The 19234-nt window shown below is 33.0% G+C and overlaps 1 protein-coding gene across 1 annotated transcript; it reads right to left on the bottom strand.

Annotated features, from left to right (window-relative positions):
* Positions 1-297: 297 nt before the first annotated feature.
* Positions 298-4176, bottom strand: LOC139866742 (single-stranded DNA-binding protein WHY2, mitochondrial). The gene is made up of 8 exons (XM_071855035.1): positions 4059-4176; positions 3117-3217; positions 2918-3015; positions 1879-1971; positions 1162-1256; positions 1020-1087; positions 697-785; positions 298-581 (listed from the first exon to the last, which is right to left on the bottom strand). Exons 1-8 carry the CDS (start codon positions 4103-4105, stop codon positions 462-464), a joined length of 711 nt encoding a protein of 236 aa, XP_071711136.1. The 5' UTR covers positions 4106-4176; the 3' UTR covers positions 298-461.
* Between the last annotated feature and the right edge of the window lie 15058 nt (positions 4177-19234).

The following is a 19234-nucleotide window of genomic DNA, read 5'->3' as shown; positions in this document are numbered from 1 at the left end:
CAGACGTTGAGCCCCACAACCAAAATCACATTCTTAACCATCTCTAGACTACAAGCCCAAAAGAACCGTACTAATCATTATAACTTCTGCAACCAGATTTTAATAACCGCATTAAAGCTTCATCTATCCCACTCGGAAGCAGCTGCTAGGTGCACCTTGAGAGAATCTCGACCTGTAAACTTGGCCTTCTGTGAAATCAATTGCATGAAATTCCGATATTGACCGATACGCATCAACCAAACAACTACTACATAATATGGCAAGAAACAGGTTCATTACCAATATAGATACCAAACATCCAAAACAGTTGGTACATAACAAGCCGACAAAATGTAGGTCATTCAGACGTTGAGCCCCACAACCAAAATCACATTCTTAACCATCTCTAGACTACAAGCCCAAAAGAACCGTACTAATCATTATAACTTCTGCAACCAGATTTTAATAACCGCATTAAAGCTTCATCTATCCCACTCGGAAGCAGCTGCTAGTTGTGGGTGCACCTTGAGAGAATCTCGTCCGACACTATCCGAGGGCGGGTTGGTGCTATGGGCCCATCCCATGATGTGAGGCAAAGCAAACTGCATTTCAAAATTAACTATTTAATGGAGTTTATATTTAACTGCATTTGACAAAATCTAAGGTTTATGTGGAATTGAAGTTTATATGTGGTCAGGGTTTTTCTAGATGACATACACTGAAAGCTGCTCGCATAACTGCAAACTCTGCTGTAGTTACTGGAACTGTAAATCGCTCATTGGTTTTTAAGATATTGTTAGTCACGCCTGCAAAAAGATTTAAAAAAAAATGCACTCGTGATTTTCTCCAACATATATTAGACGCTTGTGAAAACAGCAATTAACGATGACAAAGTGATAATGTTTTACTTTATAATGAATTAGCACTAATAACTTAATTATTAGTAACAATATGATATGATGATAAGTTAAATATGTTATTTCGCCAAATACTAAACTGTTTGACCAAAGAATGAGACTGAGAAAGGATAGCTAACTTACTTAATGAGATGAAATAACCATCTGCGTGTGGCTTAACCGACAAGTTTTTCCTCACTTGACCTGCATCCCTGTACCCAAACTTGTGAAAAAAATATGTAATACATAATACAGCATAAATTTGTTGAAAAATAAGTATAACTACCTTGACAACATTGAAGGGTCATGGAAGAACTCACAAGAATCTCCTGGACCCAAACTTATGAAGGACCCAATTTCTGTCACTGATAATGCAAACAACTACACACGCATGCATCGAATAATGGGTTAGGTGACAAGAAACTGGTATGCAAAAAATATGTATATGCAGTGACGGAGGATAATAAGGGCAGGAGGGTGCCATGGTCCCCCCAAAAAGCTTTGTCGTTACTAGCAATTTCTACGATTTTAAGGACTAATTTTGTTAAGCTCAAATCTTGACCCCACCAAACTGAAGTTTGAACGTCTAGCATACAGTTTATTCATTGAATTTAATATTATTTCATCAATTCTTAACCTTTGTATTATTTGTATATACTACTATATACATTATATATTATTTTGTTAAACACTACCTGCATATTTCATTCAAAATTTAGCAGTTTAGGGATATATAAGTAACCTAAAATAATTAGTTAAACAAATCGAATGTATCTCTTTATTCATATTGAAACTACATGTTTTGATTGGATTTTTTTGGCCCCCTCATTGTTAGTGTTAAAGCTCCGTCGCTGTGTATATGTATTACTTAATAAAGCATAGATGCATATTAGTCTTATAAGTATTTTCTATTAGTTAACTTCGTAACAAAGTTACATTAACAAAAAGAATAACAAAATTATGGCTGGTAGCAAACCTAAAAAATCAGGTGTATAAATGTTACCTGTTTCTTTTCTGAATCGTATTTGCGTTCACCGATAGCAGGCCGGAAAGTCAACATAATGGAGCCACGTCGTTCTACTTTTGTATAACCAGACTATGTAACAAACAAGTTTTCAGCATTTTCTATAAATAGGGATCTATTTGATCATCAAATATAATTATGTGTGAAACATTAATTTCATTATTATTATTATTTAAGAGATGATCATTAATTTGATAGCCAAGCAAAGTTCGGATCAAAACGTGTAAGTTGGCAGGGACACGCTAACCCTGTGTGCCGTAGCACCCACCAATCCCACCCCGAAAGAGACCTGTGCCGGCAAAGTACCTCCTCCCAGGTACCACAGTGACGGCAAGGCGATTTTTACCCCAGCTAGCTAGACCCCCGAAACACTTCACAAATTTCCCCCCGGAGGGAGAAATAATTCCATGCGGGGCGCCCAGACTGAGAATCGAACTTGCGCCTTTCTTCGGATCAAAGCTTCCCCCACTGTGGGCCCAGGGATCAAAGGCATCGGGTACCACTGAGCTATAAGCTCGTTGGTAAGCAAAGTTGTTTATACCTTTTAGTGAGAGGCATCCCTATTATTTGGTTCAAACTAGAGATGAAAATTCCAACCACTATGAATGGGTCAATTCGAATTATGTTTACAAAAAGGTCTCCCGAAATGTATTTTTAGGGTGTAAAACTTCTTGAGTTGTATTATTAATGTTTTGTTACTAATAAACTAATATAAAAAAAATTAGAGTCATATTTGAAATACTAATCATTTTTTAAAATCTTACTATTTTTGGAAAAAAAATGTTATTCAAGTCAATGAAAACTATCTGAACCATTTTGGCCTATATATAAAGGTTACAATATAACACGTTACTAGACCCACCTATTTTGCCTCCTCCAGTTAAGCTAATATAATCTTATAGACAAACCATGCAGAACAAATATACATATTATTTTCCCAAAGCTGATGCTAGCATTTTTATATTTTTATTTTTATAAACAGTATAATAAAATAATACTGTAATAAAAAAGATCGTACATCCAGTTTGCTAAAAGTAGGAAGAACAGGGGCAGCGGAAAGTGCAGCTTTGCCCTTAAAGATTTGATAATCTGCAAATATACGGCCAGACGTTTTTCCTGAAAGCTCAAAAGAATATGCAACAGTCATTCATTTCATTAAAGACTATTAAAAACTATGCATTAGAAAAAATAACACAATTGTTGATTAAAATAAATACCATCGGCGCCATAACTTTGTCTAGCAGTAGATATGCCAGCAGATGGCATTAAATTAAAACCGGCATTTTCTCCAATAAACCTACTCTTGAACAACTTGTTCCTGTACCAACGAGAACATAAAAGGTATTTCGGGACTTTGGTAATATGTTCAAATTGCAGCATGCCGTTAAGATGATTTTTAAAATGAAGTGAATGGTTAAATGAAAGTTGGTATATTCGATAAGATAACTAAAAAGAATATGTAAGTCGAGAATTCAAAAACATATACGTGATGGACTGCGTTGAGTTCTTGACCCGGAACACAAAGCTTCGAATTTCAGTCATGAGATAACAGTATTATTTATACCAAAAACACAAACGTCTCAATACACGATTATATTAGACAACCACAAAATAATGTATATTTGAATTGAATTTCGGTGATGATTGACGATAAACATCTCATAAGTTGTTATAATTTGCATTTCATATTATGTGTCACAATTTTTAAATCCAACAAAAATTAAAGGCTCATGATCTATGATTTTGGTCCAATGTCATCTGTTACATAATAATGAATCAATGATCACTAACTGCTTATCACAATCACAGTGAAAAAATTGTTTTAATTTTTTTTTTTTTTTTTTTAATTTTCGATAGTGAGCACTTCCTTTACTAAATACAAATTACCTTCACCGTACATATAACTTCTAGGTTTAACAATTTAGAAAACCCTGTTGTCCAAGATAATTAATACTAATATTCTACGAATAATAAAATACACATACCTGCAGTTACAAACCATGTAAGAAAATTAATAACTTTATCTAAACAAGTAATATACATACACCATGACTCAAAAAAAGTATATGTATTATATATATAAATAAACCTTTATGAAAAAAGAAAAAAAAATAGCATTTTAAAAGCACGATTAAACAAGAAATGATGAAAAGTAGTACCCGGAATTAAGGAAGTGAGAAAGCTTGATGGTAGTTCTAGGGTTCATAGTTGACTGGGTGATTTTTTTTTTTCGGGAGAAACGATAGAGAAGGCGCCAATGATTTGGTGGATATATTTTGGGAGCGTTTAAATTAACAAAAATATCTAAACAGGGAAAACAAATACTCATACTTCAGGAGCAGTTTTAATCATGGCGGTTCGTCGTGAGATTACTGACTGCCACATCAGCGTCACATCAGCACCTCCTTCTCATCACTAATCCATCACTAAATTTCTAACATCCATGACGGTCCGTCATCGTCACACCTTTATTTTTTTTATATTAAACTTTATATATTTAATAACTTATATATAATATTTAAATTCCTAAAAATTAAAATTTTATTAATAAAAAAAATATTACAAGTCCTACAAATAAAAAAATAAAAACCATTACAAATTCCTATAAAAAAAAACATTACAAATTCCTAAAAATAAAAAAATAAAAAGATTACAAATTCCTAAAAATGAAAAAACCTACGAATTCCTAAAAATAAAAAACATTACACGTTTAATACGACCTGATCGTATCGTCACTCACGTACCTCTCGTTGGTGTGGGGGTAGTCAGGCTGAGGACGAACGCAAAATTGTCGGGTCCCAATACCAATACATTACAACTCGATTCGGTTGCATTTGAGTAAGGCTCTCCCGACAATTTCATGTCATTCTTTTTCGATCGTGATAAACTCGAACTTATCAGTTTCTGGATCACACCAAGCAAAATCCAAGGCCTCGAAGTCAACATGTTCGCGTATGTAGTCGAACAAACGCCCCGTGTGTAGTGACCTGAACTTTTCCATGTTTTTATATATTAAATGAAATTGATATTTACATGATTAAATGTTTCCAACATGTTAAGCAATCAGACTTGTTAAGACTTGATTAATTGAAATAGGTTTCATATAGACAATTGACCACCCAAGTTGACCGGCGATTCACGAACGTTAAAACTTGTAAAAACTATATGATGACATATATATGGATATATATATATAGTTAACATGATATTATGATAAGTAAACATATCATTAAGTATATTAACAATGAAATACATATGTAAAAACAAGACTACTAACTTAATGATTTTGAAACGAGACATATATGTAACGATTATCGTTGTAACGACATTTAATGTATATATATCATATTAAGATATATTAATACATCATGATATCATGATAATGTAATAATTTAACATCTCATTTGATTTAATAAACAATGGGTTAACAACATTTAACAAGATCGTTAACCTAAAGGTTTCAAAACAACACTTACATGTAACGACTAACGATGACTTAACGACTCAGTTAAAATGTATATATATGTAGTGTTTTAATATGTATTCATACACTTTTGAAAGACTTCAAGACACTTATCAAAATACTTCTACTTAACAAAAATGCTTACAATTACATCCTCGTTCAGTTTCATCAACATTTCTACTCGTATGCACCCGTATTCGTACTCGTACAATACACAGCTTTTAGATGTATGTACTATTGGTATATACACTCCAATGATCAGCTCTTAGCAGCCCATGTGAGTCACCTAACACATGTGGGAACCATCATTTGGCAACTAGCATGAAATATCTCATAAAATTACAAAAATATGAGTAATCATTCATGACTTATTTACATGTAAACAAAATTACACATCCTTTATATCTAATTGATAATGCTAAAAACGAACATATATTTCATAGCATTATTCCTCAAGAAAGACAAGCTTTTAGTTGCAATTGTTCTATTGACAAGTGATATTCGTTTAAATAATAAAAGGTGAAGACAAAAGACAGATTCGACGAATTGAAGACGCAAACGACCAAAAAGCTCAAAAGAACAAAAGACAATCAAAAAGGTTCCAATTATTGATAAGAAACGTCTCGAAATTACAAGAGTACAAGATTCAAAACGCAAAGTACAAGATATTAAATTGTACGCAAGGACGTTCGAAAATCCGGAACCGGGACCAGAGTCAACTCTTAACGCTCGACGCAACGGACTAAAAATTACAAGTTAACTATGTATATAAATATAATATAATATATAATTAATTATATTAATTATATATATATTATATTTATATATTATAAAACCGTCGGCAGAGAAACTCCAAGGGTGTGAGCTGTAAATACATTCTCCGCGACTCGCGGAGTTTGAAGAGGATTTTGCCGCGAGTCGCGGAGCCCCAAATTTCAACTCTGGCTATAAAGCAAACCGAATTCTGATCATTTTTCATATTCTATTTCTCTCATCTCTCTATCTATACGATATATATATATATATAATTTATATTTTAATTTTAATTTTAATTATAATTCTAATAATAAGGGTATGTTAGCGAATGTTGTAAGGGTGTAAGTCAAAATTCTGTCCGTGTAACGCTACGCTATTTTTAATCATTGTAAGTTATGTTCAACCTTTTTACATTAATGTCTCGTAGCTAAGTTATTATTATGCTTATTTAAAACGAAGTAATCATGATGTTGGGCTAATTACTAAAATTGGGTAATTGGGCTTTGTACCATAATTGGGGTTTGGACAAAAGAACGACACTTGTGGAAATTAGACTATGGGCTATTAATGGGCTTTATATTTGTTTAACTAAATGAAAGTTTGTTAATGTTAATATAAAGATTTACAATTAGGCGTCCCTATAAATTACCATATACACTCGATCGGACACGATGGGCGGGGTATTTATATGTACGAATAATCGTTCATTTAACCGGACACGGGAATGGATTAATAGCCACTAGAATAATTAAAACAGGGGTGAAATTACATTCATGGGTAATTGGTGTAATTGTTAACAAAGTAGTAAAACCTTGGTTTACACGCAGTCGATAACCTGGTGTATTCATTAAACAAAGTATTAAAACCTTGTTACAATTCGAATCCCCAATTAGTTGGAATATTTAACTTCGGGTATAAGAATAATTTGACGAGGACACTCGCAATTTATATTTATGACTGATGGACTGTTATGGACAAAAACCAGACGGACAGATTAAATAATCCAGGACAAAGGACAATTAACCCATGGGCATAAAACTAAAATCAACACGTCAAACATCATGATTACGGAAGTTTAAATAAGCATAATTCTTTTATTTTATATTTAATTTCCTTTATTTTATATTTAATTGCACTTCTAATTATCGCACTTTTATTTATTGTTATTTAATCGCACTTTTAATTATCGTACTTTTTAATTATCGCAATTTTATTTTATCGCACTTTTATTATTCGCAATTTCATTATCGTTATTTACTTTACGCTTTAATTTAAGTCTTGTATTTATTTTATATTTTACATTAGGTTTTAACTGCGACTAAAGTCTTAAAATCGACAAACCGGTCATTAAACGGTAAAAACCCCCCTTTATAATAATAATATTACTTATATATATGTTTGTATTTTTATAAAAGTAAACTAATATAGCGTTGAGCTTTGTTTAAAGATTTCCCTGTGGAACGAACCGGACTTACTAAAAACTACACTACTTTACGATTAGGTACACTGCCTATAAGTGTTGTAGCAAGGTTTAAGTATATCCATTCTATAAATAAATAAATATCTTGTGTAAAATTGTATCGTATTTAATAGTTTTTCCTAGTAAAATATAAACTATTTTATATACACCTCGCATAACATCAAGTATTTTTGGCGCCGCTGCCGGGGACTATCTTAAAAGCCGGAAGCGCAACGCTAATATAAAAAAAAAAAAAAGATTTTTAGTTAACTTTTATTAAAATTCGTTTTTGTAAAAATACGTTTTAATTATTCGAAAATATAAAAAGAAAAACAAAAATACAAGTATTTTTAAGATTTTGTTAAATATTTAAGTTTTATAAGTTTCTTTATTTTTAGTTTAGTTTATAAAAATATAAGTTTTATTTTAATATCTTTTATTTATATAAAAATAGAAAACAGAAAATAAAAATAAAAAAATAAAGAAAAAACGCGTCGAATTTAAATCTGTCAACTGAATTTCTGAACCCCGCGAGTCGCGGGGTTTGAAGCCTTTTTTACCGCAAGTCGCGGAGCCTTTCTGACACGCGAACAGAAACCCTAATCCTGCATTAATTACGGGTTTTAATTAATTATTATTATTATTTAAACCTAATTATTATTATTATTATTATTAGTTTTATTTTAAGATTTACTTTTTATTTAATTTGTTTTATTTAGTATTAATTAGTTTAATTAATTTGTAAAATTAGTAGTTTTATTAAATAAATAATATAAAAATAATATTTTTATAAAAATTGTACTTTTTACAACTTTTTGTATATTTTTATATTTTGTCCCTTTTTAATCGTTGTAGCATAACTTTTGTATTTTTAGCTCATATTTAATTTTAAACTTAGTTTTTGCTATAGTTATTTTTACTCCTAGATTTTTAGGCTTTGCCGTAGAATTCCTTAAGTGCTTTTTCTTTAGACTAAGATTTAGGTGCTTTAGAATTTTGCGACGCCTTTTTAAGTTTTAGTTTCTTTTTAAGTTATTTCCATTTGGGATTTAGTTTTTCCTGTAAGCTTTAATATTTTTAGACCTTTTACTATGTATCAATTATCATTCCAATTAGTAATTTCAATTTGCGATTATAATTTTAAGTTAGTTGTAGTAATAAGGTTAGGTTAGTTAAGTATTTTTAAGTTTTTATAAGTTTCTTTTATTTTTCCGTCACCTTTTATTTTTCAACCATTTTTTTTCTTTTTCTACCTTTTTCGACGAACTCTTTTTCTCTCTTATTTCTCGCTATTCTAGTTTCTAGGACTTAGAATTTTTTCTACTTCTTATCTAAATTTCTTAAAATTACGAAAATTTATTTTGAGTGGTTAAATTGATAGACATCAAAATTTTCTGGTTCGTAGTAATAGTTGGATTTGTACGTGGACCGGGTTATTGGAGCCAAACAGTCCTCAATTATATTGAGACCAAACGAATCCTGCCCCTCTGCTGCATCTTTTGGCTATTCGAAACGTGGGCAAAATCAGAAAAGTCTATTAATTGGATAACTTATTATAATTTTTCTTTCCTTTTAAAAACTAATAGGATATTCAGTGAATGCACCGAGCAAGACGTTCACCACCTGTAACTAGATCAAGACATTTAGCAAATATAACCGCCGTTGATTTTTCTTTAGAATCGTCATCTAGTCGACCAAGAACTCCAACTCAAATTTCCGATAATCTATTTTTTGAACCCAACCTCACAATTGAGAATCCGGAGAATATTCAGGAACGGTTCGTAGATCCTGAACCATTAAACTTTCCTCCGGAGCCACCAATCATTCAAACAGAGATTGTTGAGGAACGAACCATTAAATCTGAATCCTCTAGTGATACCGATTCAACAAATTCAATTATGGAGAATCTGGAACCTTTAAGTATGGAAGACCGAATGAGAGCTAAACGCACTGGCCAAGGTCACGCAATTACTCATCCAGACATTAATGCGCCAGATTATGAAATCAAAGGACAAATTCTACACATGGTGACTAATCAATGCCAATTTAGTGGTGCGCCGAAGGAAGATCCAAATGAACATCTACGTACCTTTAATAGGATCTGCACACTATTTAAAATCCGAGAAGTGGAGGATGAACAGATATATCTCATGTTATTTCCCTGGACTTTAAAGGGAGAAGCCAAAGATTGGTTGGAATCATTACCTGAAGGGGCGATCGATACATGGGACGTTTTAATTGACAAATTTCTTAAACAATTCTTTCCTGCATCTAAAGCCGTAAGACTTCAAGCAGAAATTGTTACGTTCACACAGAAACCAAATGAAACTCTATATGAGGCGTGGACAAGATATGGAAAGTTATTAAGAGGATGTCCGCAACATGGTTTAGACACCTGTCAAATAGTACAAATATTCTACCGAGGATGCGACATCACTACAAGAAAAGACATAGATATAGCAGCTGGTGGTTCTATTATGAAGAAAACCGAAACTGATGCTTACAAAATTATTGATAACACTGCTTCCCACTCACATGAGTGGTACCAAGAAAAAGACATCATTAGATCATCTAAAGCAGCTAGAGCCGATTCTAGCCATGACTTAGATTCCATTTCCGCAAAGATAGATGCTGTGGAGAGACGAATGGAAAAGATGACTAAGGATATTCACTCAATACGAATTAGTTGTGAGCAGTGTGGAGGACCACATTTGACAAAAGATTGTCTCAGTATTGAATTAACAATGGAACAAAGAGAGAATATTTCATACATAAACCAAAGGCCTGGAAATAATTATCAGAATAATTATCAACCGCCAAGACCAATTTACAATCAAAACCAGAATTATAACCGAAATATTCCATACAACAACCAACAAGGTCCTAGCAATCAACAAGTATCCAATAATACTTACAATCAGCAAAGACCTAATTTTCAAAACAAACCACCACAACAAACCGATGATAAAAAGCCGAATTTAGAAGATATGATGACGAAGCTAGTTGAAACTCAAACATAGTTTTTCACATCTCAAAAACAAACTAATGAACAAAATGCTCAAGCATTTAGAAATCAACAAGCTTCTATTCAAAATCTGGAACAAGAAGTAAGTAACCTAGCAAGGTTAATAGGTGAAAGAAAACCGGGAAGTCTACCTAGTGATACAAATGCTAACCCCCGGAATGAAACAGCTAAAGCCATTACCACAAGAAGTGGTACAACACTTAAACCACCGGAAATACCTGTAACTTCTGATGAAACCATTCCTACTCCACAAGAACCACAACCTGAACAAGAAAAGGAAAAAGAACCGGTAGTTGAAAAGGTTAATGAAGATAACACAGTTAAGGATAAACCTTATGTTAAACCATACCAACCACCACTTCCTTACCCGAGTAAAATGAAGAAAGAAAAACTTGAAGCCGAGCAATCCAAATTCTTGGATATGTTTAAACAGATAAATGTAAATCTTCCTTTCATTGATGTGATTTCAGGAATGCCAAGATATGCTAAATTCTTGAAAGATCTAATCTCAAATAGAAAGAAAATGGAAGAACTCTCGGCTGTTACTATGAATGCTAATTGTTCAGCAGTGCTGTTGAATAAGATACCAGAAAAACTATCTGATCCAGGAAGTTTCACAATTCCATGTTTTCTGGGTAGTCTTAGTTCAATAGAAGCATTGGCAGACTTAGGTGCTAGTATAAATCTAATGCCGTATTCACTATACGCTAAACTAGACCTTGGAGAATTGAAACCAACCAGAATAAGCATACAACTAGCCGATAGATCAATAAAATATCCTAGAGGGATAATGGAGAACATGCTAGTTAAAGTTGGTACTTTAGTATTTCCAGTAGATTTTGTTGTTTTGGACATGGAAGAAGATTCTCAAGTTCCTCTCATATTAGGAAGACCATTCTTAAACACGGCTAAAGCAATGATAGACGTGTTCGGTAAGAAACTGACCCTAAGTATAGAGGATGAGAGTGTTACCTTTTCAGTTGATAGAGCAATGCAACAACCACAATCTGCAGATGATACATGTTATTATATTCAAACTATAGATGCACATGCAGAATTATTAGAAGAATTTCCAGAATTACAAGGAACAGGAGAATGTTCTTTAGGAGAAGGAAATGAACCAATTGATGAAGCTGAAATGTTAGCTACACTTATAGCTAATGGATATGAACCAACAACAGAAGAAATTCAAATGCTAAAAGAAGAAGACAGATATCGATATAAATCATCGATAGAAGAACCTCCGAAATTAGAGTTAAAGACACTTCCAAACCATTTGGAATACGCTTATTTACATGGTGAATCTGAATTACCTGTAATAATATCGTCTTCTCTTACTGAAAATGAGAAATCACAACTCATTTCTGTGTTGAAAGCTCATAAACCAGCCATTGCATGGAAGATTCATGATATTAAAGGAATAAGTCCTTCGTATTGCACACATAAAATCCTTATGGAAGAAGGTCATAAAACGTATGTGCAACGCCAACGAAGACTAAATCCTAATATGCAAGATGTAGTTAAGAAAGAGATTATTAAACTGCTAGATGCAGGTTTAATTTATCCAATCTCTGATAGTCCATGGGTAAGCCCAGTTCAATGCGTGCCTAAGAAGGGTGGCATGACTGTCATCACAAATGAGAAAAATGAGCTTATTCCTACTAGGACTGTAACAGGATGGCGTGTATGTATTGATTATAGAAAATTAAATGACGCCACCAGAAAAGATCACTTTCCCTTACCTTTCATAGATCAAATGTTGGAAAGATTAGCCGGAAATAGTTACTATTGTTTTCTAGATGGATTTTCCGGATATTTTCAAATTCCAATAGCACCCGAGGACCAAGAGAAAACCACATTCACGTGCCCTTATGGTACTTTTACTTACAAACGCATGCCATTTGGACTTTGTAACGCCCCTGCAACCTTTCAAAGGTGTATGATGGCGATTTTTCACGACATGATAGAAGAATGCATGGAAGTATTCATGGATGATTTTTCAGTCTTCGGTGATACATTTAAATCATGTCTAGTTAATCTGGAACGAATGCTAATTAGATGCGAACAATCAAATCTAGTACTTAATTGGGAGAAATGCCATTTCATGGTTAAAGAAGGCATCGTTCTTGGACATAAAATTTCAAAAGAAGGAATTGAAGTGGATAGAGCTAAAGTAGATGTAATTGCTAAACTTCCACATCCCACCAATGTTAGAGGAGTTAGGAGTTTTCTAGGGCATGCCGGTTTTTACCGACGTTTTATAAAAGATTTTTCTAAAATTGCCACTCCTATGAATAAACTCCTAGAAAAGGATGCTCCATTCATCTTTTCAGATGAGTGTATCAAATCTTTTAATATTCTTAAAGAGAAACTCACTAATGCGCCGATCATGATAACACCAAATTGGAATCTACCATTTGAACTATTGTGCGATGCAAGTGATTTTGCAATGGGAGCCGTTTTAGGACAAAGGATTGAAAAACGATTTCAACCTATATATTATGCTAGTAAGACATTACAAGGAGCACAAACGAACTATACAACTACTGAAAAAGAACTCCTTGCTATTGTCTTTGCTTTTGACAAATTTCGATCATATCTCGTTCTAGCAAAAACGGTGGTCTATACCGACCATTCTGCTCTTAGATACCTATTTTCAAAACAAGATGCTAAACCAAGATTAATCCGTTGGATCTTACTCTTACAAGAGTTTGATATTGAAATCCGAGATAAAAGAGGAGCAGAAAATCTCGCCGCTGATCATCTTTCTCGTCTTGAAAATCCCGAATTAGAAGTTCTAAATGAATCAGCCATACAAGACAACTTTCCTGATGAATATCTATTAAAGATAGATTATAAAGAAATCCCATGGTTTGCAGACTATGCAAACTACTTAGTTTGTGGATTCCTTGAAAAAGGATTATCGTACCAAAGACGAAAGAAATTCTTCAGTGATATAAAACACTATTTCTGGGAAGATCCACATCTGTTTAAAAGTTGTCCCGATGGAATAATACGCCGATGTGTATTTGGAGATGAAGCTAGTAAAATTTTAAACCATTGTCACACAGGACCAACAGGAGGGCATTATGGGCCTCAACTAACAGCAAGAAAAGTTTATGAAGCTGGATTCTATTGGCCTACAATTTACAAAGACGCACACCTTCTTTGCAAATCCTGTGATGCATGTCAAAGGGCCGGAAAAATAAGTCAACGTGATGAAATGCCACAAAATGTCATCCAAGTATGTGAAGTATTTGACATTTGGGGTATTGACTTTATGGGTCCATTTCCAAAATCTCATAATAATCTATATATACTCGTAGCCATTGATTATGTATCTAAATGGGCGGAAGCACAAGCTCTCCCAACTAACGATGCACGAGTTGTAGTCAACTTTTTAAAACGTCTTTTTGCAAGGTTTGGAACACCGAAAGCTTTAATAAGTGATCGGGGTACTCATTTCTGTAATAATCAACTTGAGAAAGTTCTTAAAAGATATGGAGTAACTCATAAAATCTCCACCGCATATCATCCACAAACAAGTGGACAAGTTGAAAATACCAACCGAGCTTTAAAACGTATTCTAGAGAAAACCGTAGGATCAAATCCGAAGGAATGGTCCATTAAATTGGAGGATGCACTCTGGGCTTTTAGAACAGCCTACAAAACTTCAATTGGAACCACACCTTTTAGACTTGTTTATGGAAAAGCATGTCATCTTCCAGTAGAAATTGAACACAAAGCATTTTGGGCTTTGAAGACATGTAATCTTGATTTACATGAAGCCGGACGTCTACGATTAAGTCAACTAAATGAATTAGAAGAATTAAGACATGAAGCATACGAAAATTCGTTAATTTATAAAGAAAGAACGAAGAAATGGCATGATAAAAAAATCAGAAGTTTAAAAGAATTTAAAGAAGGAGACAGAGTTCTTCTTTTCAATTCACGATTCAAGCTATTTCCTGGAAAATTGAAATCAAGATGGTCTGGACCATTCATAGTCAAAAGAGTTTTCCCATACGGAACGATAGAATTAATAAATTCACATGGGATTGAATTTAAAGTTAATGGTCACAGAGTTAAACATTACATACATGGTCCGATGGAAGTCGACAACGAAGTTAATCACAATTTCGACACCACAGCTAACTAAGTGTGGGGAGAATCAAGTCTTTAAAGGATAATATGTATTTCTGTTAGAGTTAGATTGTCTGTTTTCGTGTAGTTCTCGAAAATGGAACCCGAATGGTCTTTCCCTAGCAGACCCTAAAGAACTAGTCTTCTCCCCCCATTCTGAATTTTTATTTTTTTTAGGTTTTTACAAAATGAAGACTGCCTGTGAACTAAACCATGGTCTAATGCTACACGCTTTGATCACTAAAAGAAATAATGATATACTCCCGAGTGAAATAGTATCAGTAATCAGAGAAAGAATGGACGGAGTTAGAAAAGAATCCAGATGCGAAGATAATAAGTTACAATTTGGTAAAGGAAAATCAAAATCCGCAGCAAAAAGAAGAGCACGACACCTAGAAAGATGTCACAAATGCGGAAAATGGTCACATGGAGGTAAATGTTCAAATAATCAAACCTATTCAAATACTGAATTTGTTACTTTATGCAGAGACGGACCGTTCATATGTTTAGAAGAAAAGACACTGAATGCTCGAGGTTACGCCTATGTAGCCATGGAAAATCAATTAAACCGACTATCTTATGAATGGGATAGATCATATAACTAAGAAATCTATTTCACAGGTATATCTGTACAGTTTTTATTTTTATTTTTATTTTTAACCTTTTGATAATAAACGCTAATTTGTTCGCTAAAAAGTATTAAATTGGTATTGAATAAAATTAGGTTTGGCGACCGAAATTATTGATATCATTCAAAAATTTATTACATCACTGCGAAATTTAACGTTTATTCTTAAGGTATAAATATCTTTAAACAATCAACCCAAAATATTTCAAAAATTCGTCATGAGTTAAATTAGGTCTTGGAACCGAAATTACTTTACCGAAAAGAGGGGCGCATATTTTTGATAATATTTGATTGATTAAAGTGGGATAAAAAGACAAAAAGATTTTTAATTTTATTTTTACCATGTTTTTAAAATTAATATAAATCTTAAATTAATATTGTAAACTTTATAAAAACAATATATTTAAAATTGTAAATATTTGAAAAATTAATATAAGTTTGATATGAATTTATAAATTTTTAAATTAAATTTGGTGTGAATTTTTAATTTTTAAAATATTAATTTTTAATTTTATGCATTTCAAATTTTAAGTTTGGTGTGAATTTTTAATAATAATTTTGAATTTTATATTTAAGTTGTGTGAATTTAAAAACAAAAATTTACTTTATCTCATTAAGTTAAGAATATGATTTTTAAAATTCGTCGTAAGTTGAAGACTAGGTCTTTGAACCGAAATTGCTTTACCCGAGGGAGGGACGAGAACTTTTATTATCATTATTTTTAATCTTATTGAATTAAAGTATGCCAAAAAAAAAAAAAAAAAAACCAAAAATCTTAGCTTTTAAAACAATCGCTACAAAAAGACAAATTTTAAAATTTTGTCGGAGGACGGACTAGGACATCGATCCGAAACGACCTCGTCCTAAATAACAAGGGAAACAAAATTTTAAAATTAATTTCTTAATTGTTTTCAAAAGTTAATGATTAAAAAAAAAAAAAAAAAAAAAAAAAAAAAAAAAAAACTCCGCGAGTCGCGGAGTTTGAAAGGGAAATCTCCGCGACTCGCGGAGGGACCAATTTACAGAAAAAAAATATACCCGCAGAACAGATCAGTCCCCAACCCAAAACAAAAATATACTGCGAAAATAGCTGCGAAAAAACCCGAAAACCACCCCCAAAAATCCCAATTTTTAACCGTTAATCACCAAATTTTTTGCTAAAATCATGTTGAGAAGGATGCTATCTAAGAATTACTCAAGAAAAACGGTAAATTTCTACACCTAAACACCATTTAATTCGAAATTTGATGTTCTTGAGCTATTTTTTCCCCAATTTGATTTTGATGCTTTTTAGTGTAATTAGGCTTAAATTGTTTATATATTATGCTTGTATAACCTAGATTGATGCTGTTTAACATGATTAGAAGCCTTAAACTTCAAATTTTGAATAATCTAGGGTTTGTGTTCTTGAGCAAATTTGGGGCTTTTTGATATAAACAGGTTATGGCCGATTTTTGTCATGAATTGTTGCTAAAATGAGTAGTGTAACATGTCTAGGTAGTTAAATGATCCAAACTTTGAGCCTAAACATGATTTTGAGAATTAAAGTGGACTTTTTCAAGTCTAAAATTCATGAACTTGATTTTGAAAGATAATGCCATTTGAGACTTGTTTAATTGCTAGTAATGATTATTTTGACATGTTATTTGAGTTGAATGCTTATGAACTTGGCGAAAATTTTCGTATATGCTTATTTGAAAAAGTGTAGATTTGATAAAAATGTGAAAATAAGCTTAAGTTTGATATAAATTGATAATGTCATTGTAATTATTTTGATTGATGAGTTTGCTGACACTAATGCATATTTGGATGCACAAAATTTGTGTTTGATGTGTTTTGCAGAATGAAAGGGGTGAATCTTCATCCCAAGCCCGCAATGCTCCTGCTGAGAATTTGGAACAACAGGAGGTGGATAACTACTACAAGCAGGATGTACCTCATCCAGTCATGACCTTTTCCGATATGCACTTGGAAGAGTTGCACCCGAACCTGAGATTTGACAGACTTTGGATAGATTATCCAAAATATCAACGGGGTTTGCATACTCTTCACTCTAAGGTTGTTGAGGTACCGAGGGTCATAGAATGGGGACCCTTAGAAGCTGTAGAATTGGCCGGGCCAATTAGGGAATTACTTGTACAGAGGTATGGTAATTCTTCTTTTAATGACTGGGTATGTTTATTCACCATACGTAGACCTGTATATAAAGTATGGTGTGAAGAATTGTTATGTAGTATAGAGTTGAATGATCGGGTAGCTAGTTTAACCGATCGTTCTTTTATTAGATTTTTGTTAGGCGGTTCGATGCGCCACATGTCTTTACTGGACATGGCTCAGGCTTTACGTATATATACGCCTGAGGAGTTAGCGTCTGCCGATTGTAGAGGATTGATACTAAACGGTAGAAAGATAGATGAGAATTTTGATACACACGGTGTGTGGAGTCAAATGACAAGCCATCACCGTTTCAAAGGGGGAAATTACTCTTATTTGGATATAGATAGAGCCGAATTAAGAGTGATACATAGGTTTTTAGCTAATTCGATTACACAAAGGGGTAAGAACAAAGAAAAAGTAAATGAACAGGATTTGTTTTACCATATGTGTATTCGAGACCCACAAAGCGCTGTAAGTATACCATATTGTGTGGGTTATTATTTATCAGCTATGGTTCGGGGGATGCGACCACATAGCATAATAGGAGGTGGTATTTTTATTACTTTGATTGGTGAATATCTCGGTGTGGATATAAGTCGGGGGGGATTATTACTAGAAGAGCCGGAACCCCGCGATACTATAGGTTTAAATGTATACCATGGTGCGAAAGTTTTGAAGAGGCGAAATAACGCCGCAGTACGATACCATGGTAGACATCCACAGGTGGAGAGAAACCAGCAGCAAGGTAATGTAGGAGGGGGGAATGAGATGCAAGAAATGCATAGGTTTATAGCTTCTCAGGAATACGAAAATGCTAGACAGAGAGCATTTGAAGATTGGCAAGTTCATCAGAACCAGATCATAGCTCATTGCCAACATATAGGTAGAAACTATATTCCTACACCGAAACCCATCTTCCCTCCTTGGTCTATAGAGATGCAGCCACCATATCCTACGTATGACCCTGCCGAAGCATTCTATAGCACTTATGGTTATGCCTGGAACCCCTATTGGTACCAATATCATCCTTAGTTTACTTATTATTTTTTTATTTTGTAATTTGTAATTATTGATACGTTTAATACTTTTGTTAATATTGTAATCATTTTTATAATTATCTAACTTTTATTCTTAGACTTTAATAATTTTTGAATGTGGGGTAATATACCAAACTTCAAAAATATGTATATATGTTTGCAGTTTATCTTATGTACACAACAGGGTAAAACAACGCATTTTCAAAGACTGGCATTAAGTTCAGCAAAAGCAACTAATTTTGACGACAAGATGCAAAATATATGTGAAATAACAACAAGACGGAATGAACAAATGATGTGCACCATTTATCATTCAGCAAACAAACGCCAATATATTTGGAAACTTTGGTAAAATTTAATCATTTTCACACAAATCACCCTCAATAATTTAAATTGTTACTGATTTCTTGCAAATGAGGGCATTGCAAGATCTTAAGTGTGGGAAGGGGTTAAATTCTTTCGGATTTTAAAAATTTTTACTTTATACATTTGGTTACCATTAAAAATACTAGTAAAGCAGTAGTTGTATTAGAATCTAGTGCTCTCTGATAAAAAAGAACAGCCCTAGTCTTATATACTGACTACCCAATTCTAGTAAAATTTTTCAAATTTTTCAATTAAATGAATTCAAAATCATGTTTATACATATTTATGAACGATAAAACTA

This window comes from Rutidosis leptorrhynchoides, chromosome 9, assembly GCF_046630445.1.
Source record: "Rutidosis leptorrhynchoides isolate AG116_Rl617_1_P2 chromosome 9, CSIRO_AGI_Rlap_v1, whole genome shotgun sequence".
In the NCBI taxonomy this organism is placed as follows: Eukaryota; Viridiplantae; Streptophyta; class Magnoliopsida; order Asterales; family Asteraceae; genus Rutidosis; species Rutidosis leptorrhynchoides.
This window is presented reverse-complemented; position numbering and strand designations above follow the sequence as displayed.

Bases quoted from the DNA above. Each gene is read 5' to 3' on its own strand.
- LOC139866742 (XM_071855035.1), bottom strand. From the start codon at position 4,105: ATGAACCCTAGAACTACCATCAAGCTTTCTCACTTCCTTAATTCCGG. The intron at 1,972-2,917 runs GTACGATCTTTT...TTTGTTACATAG, and splicing joins CTACTTTTAGCAAACTGGAT to TCTGGTTATACAAAAGTAGA. The intron at 1,088-1,161 runs GTAGTTATACTT...GTTTGGGTACAG, and splicing joins GACCCTTCAATGTTGTCAAG to GGATGCAGGTCAAGTGAGGA.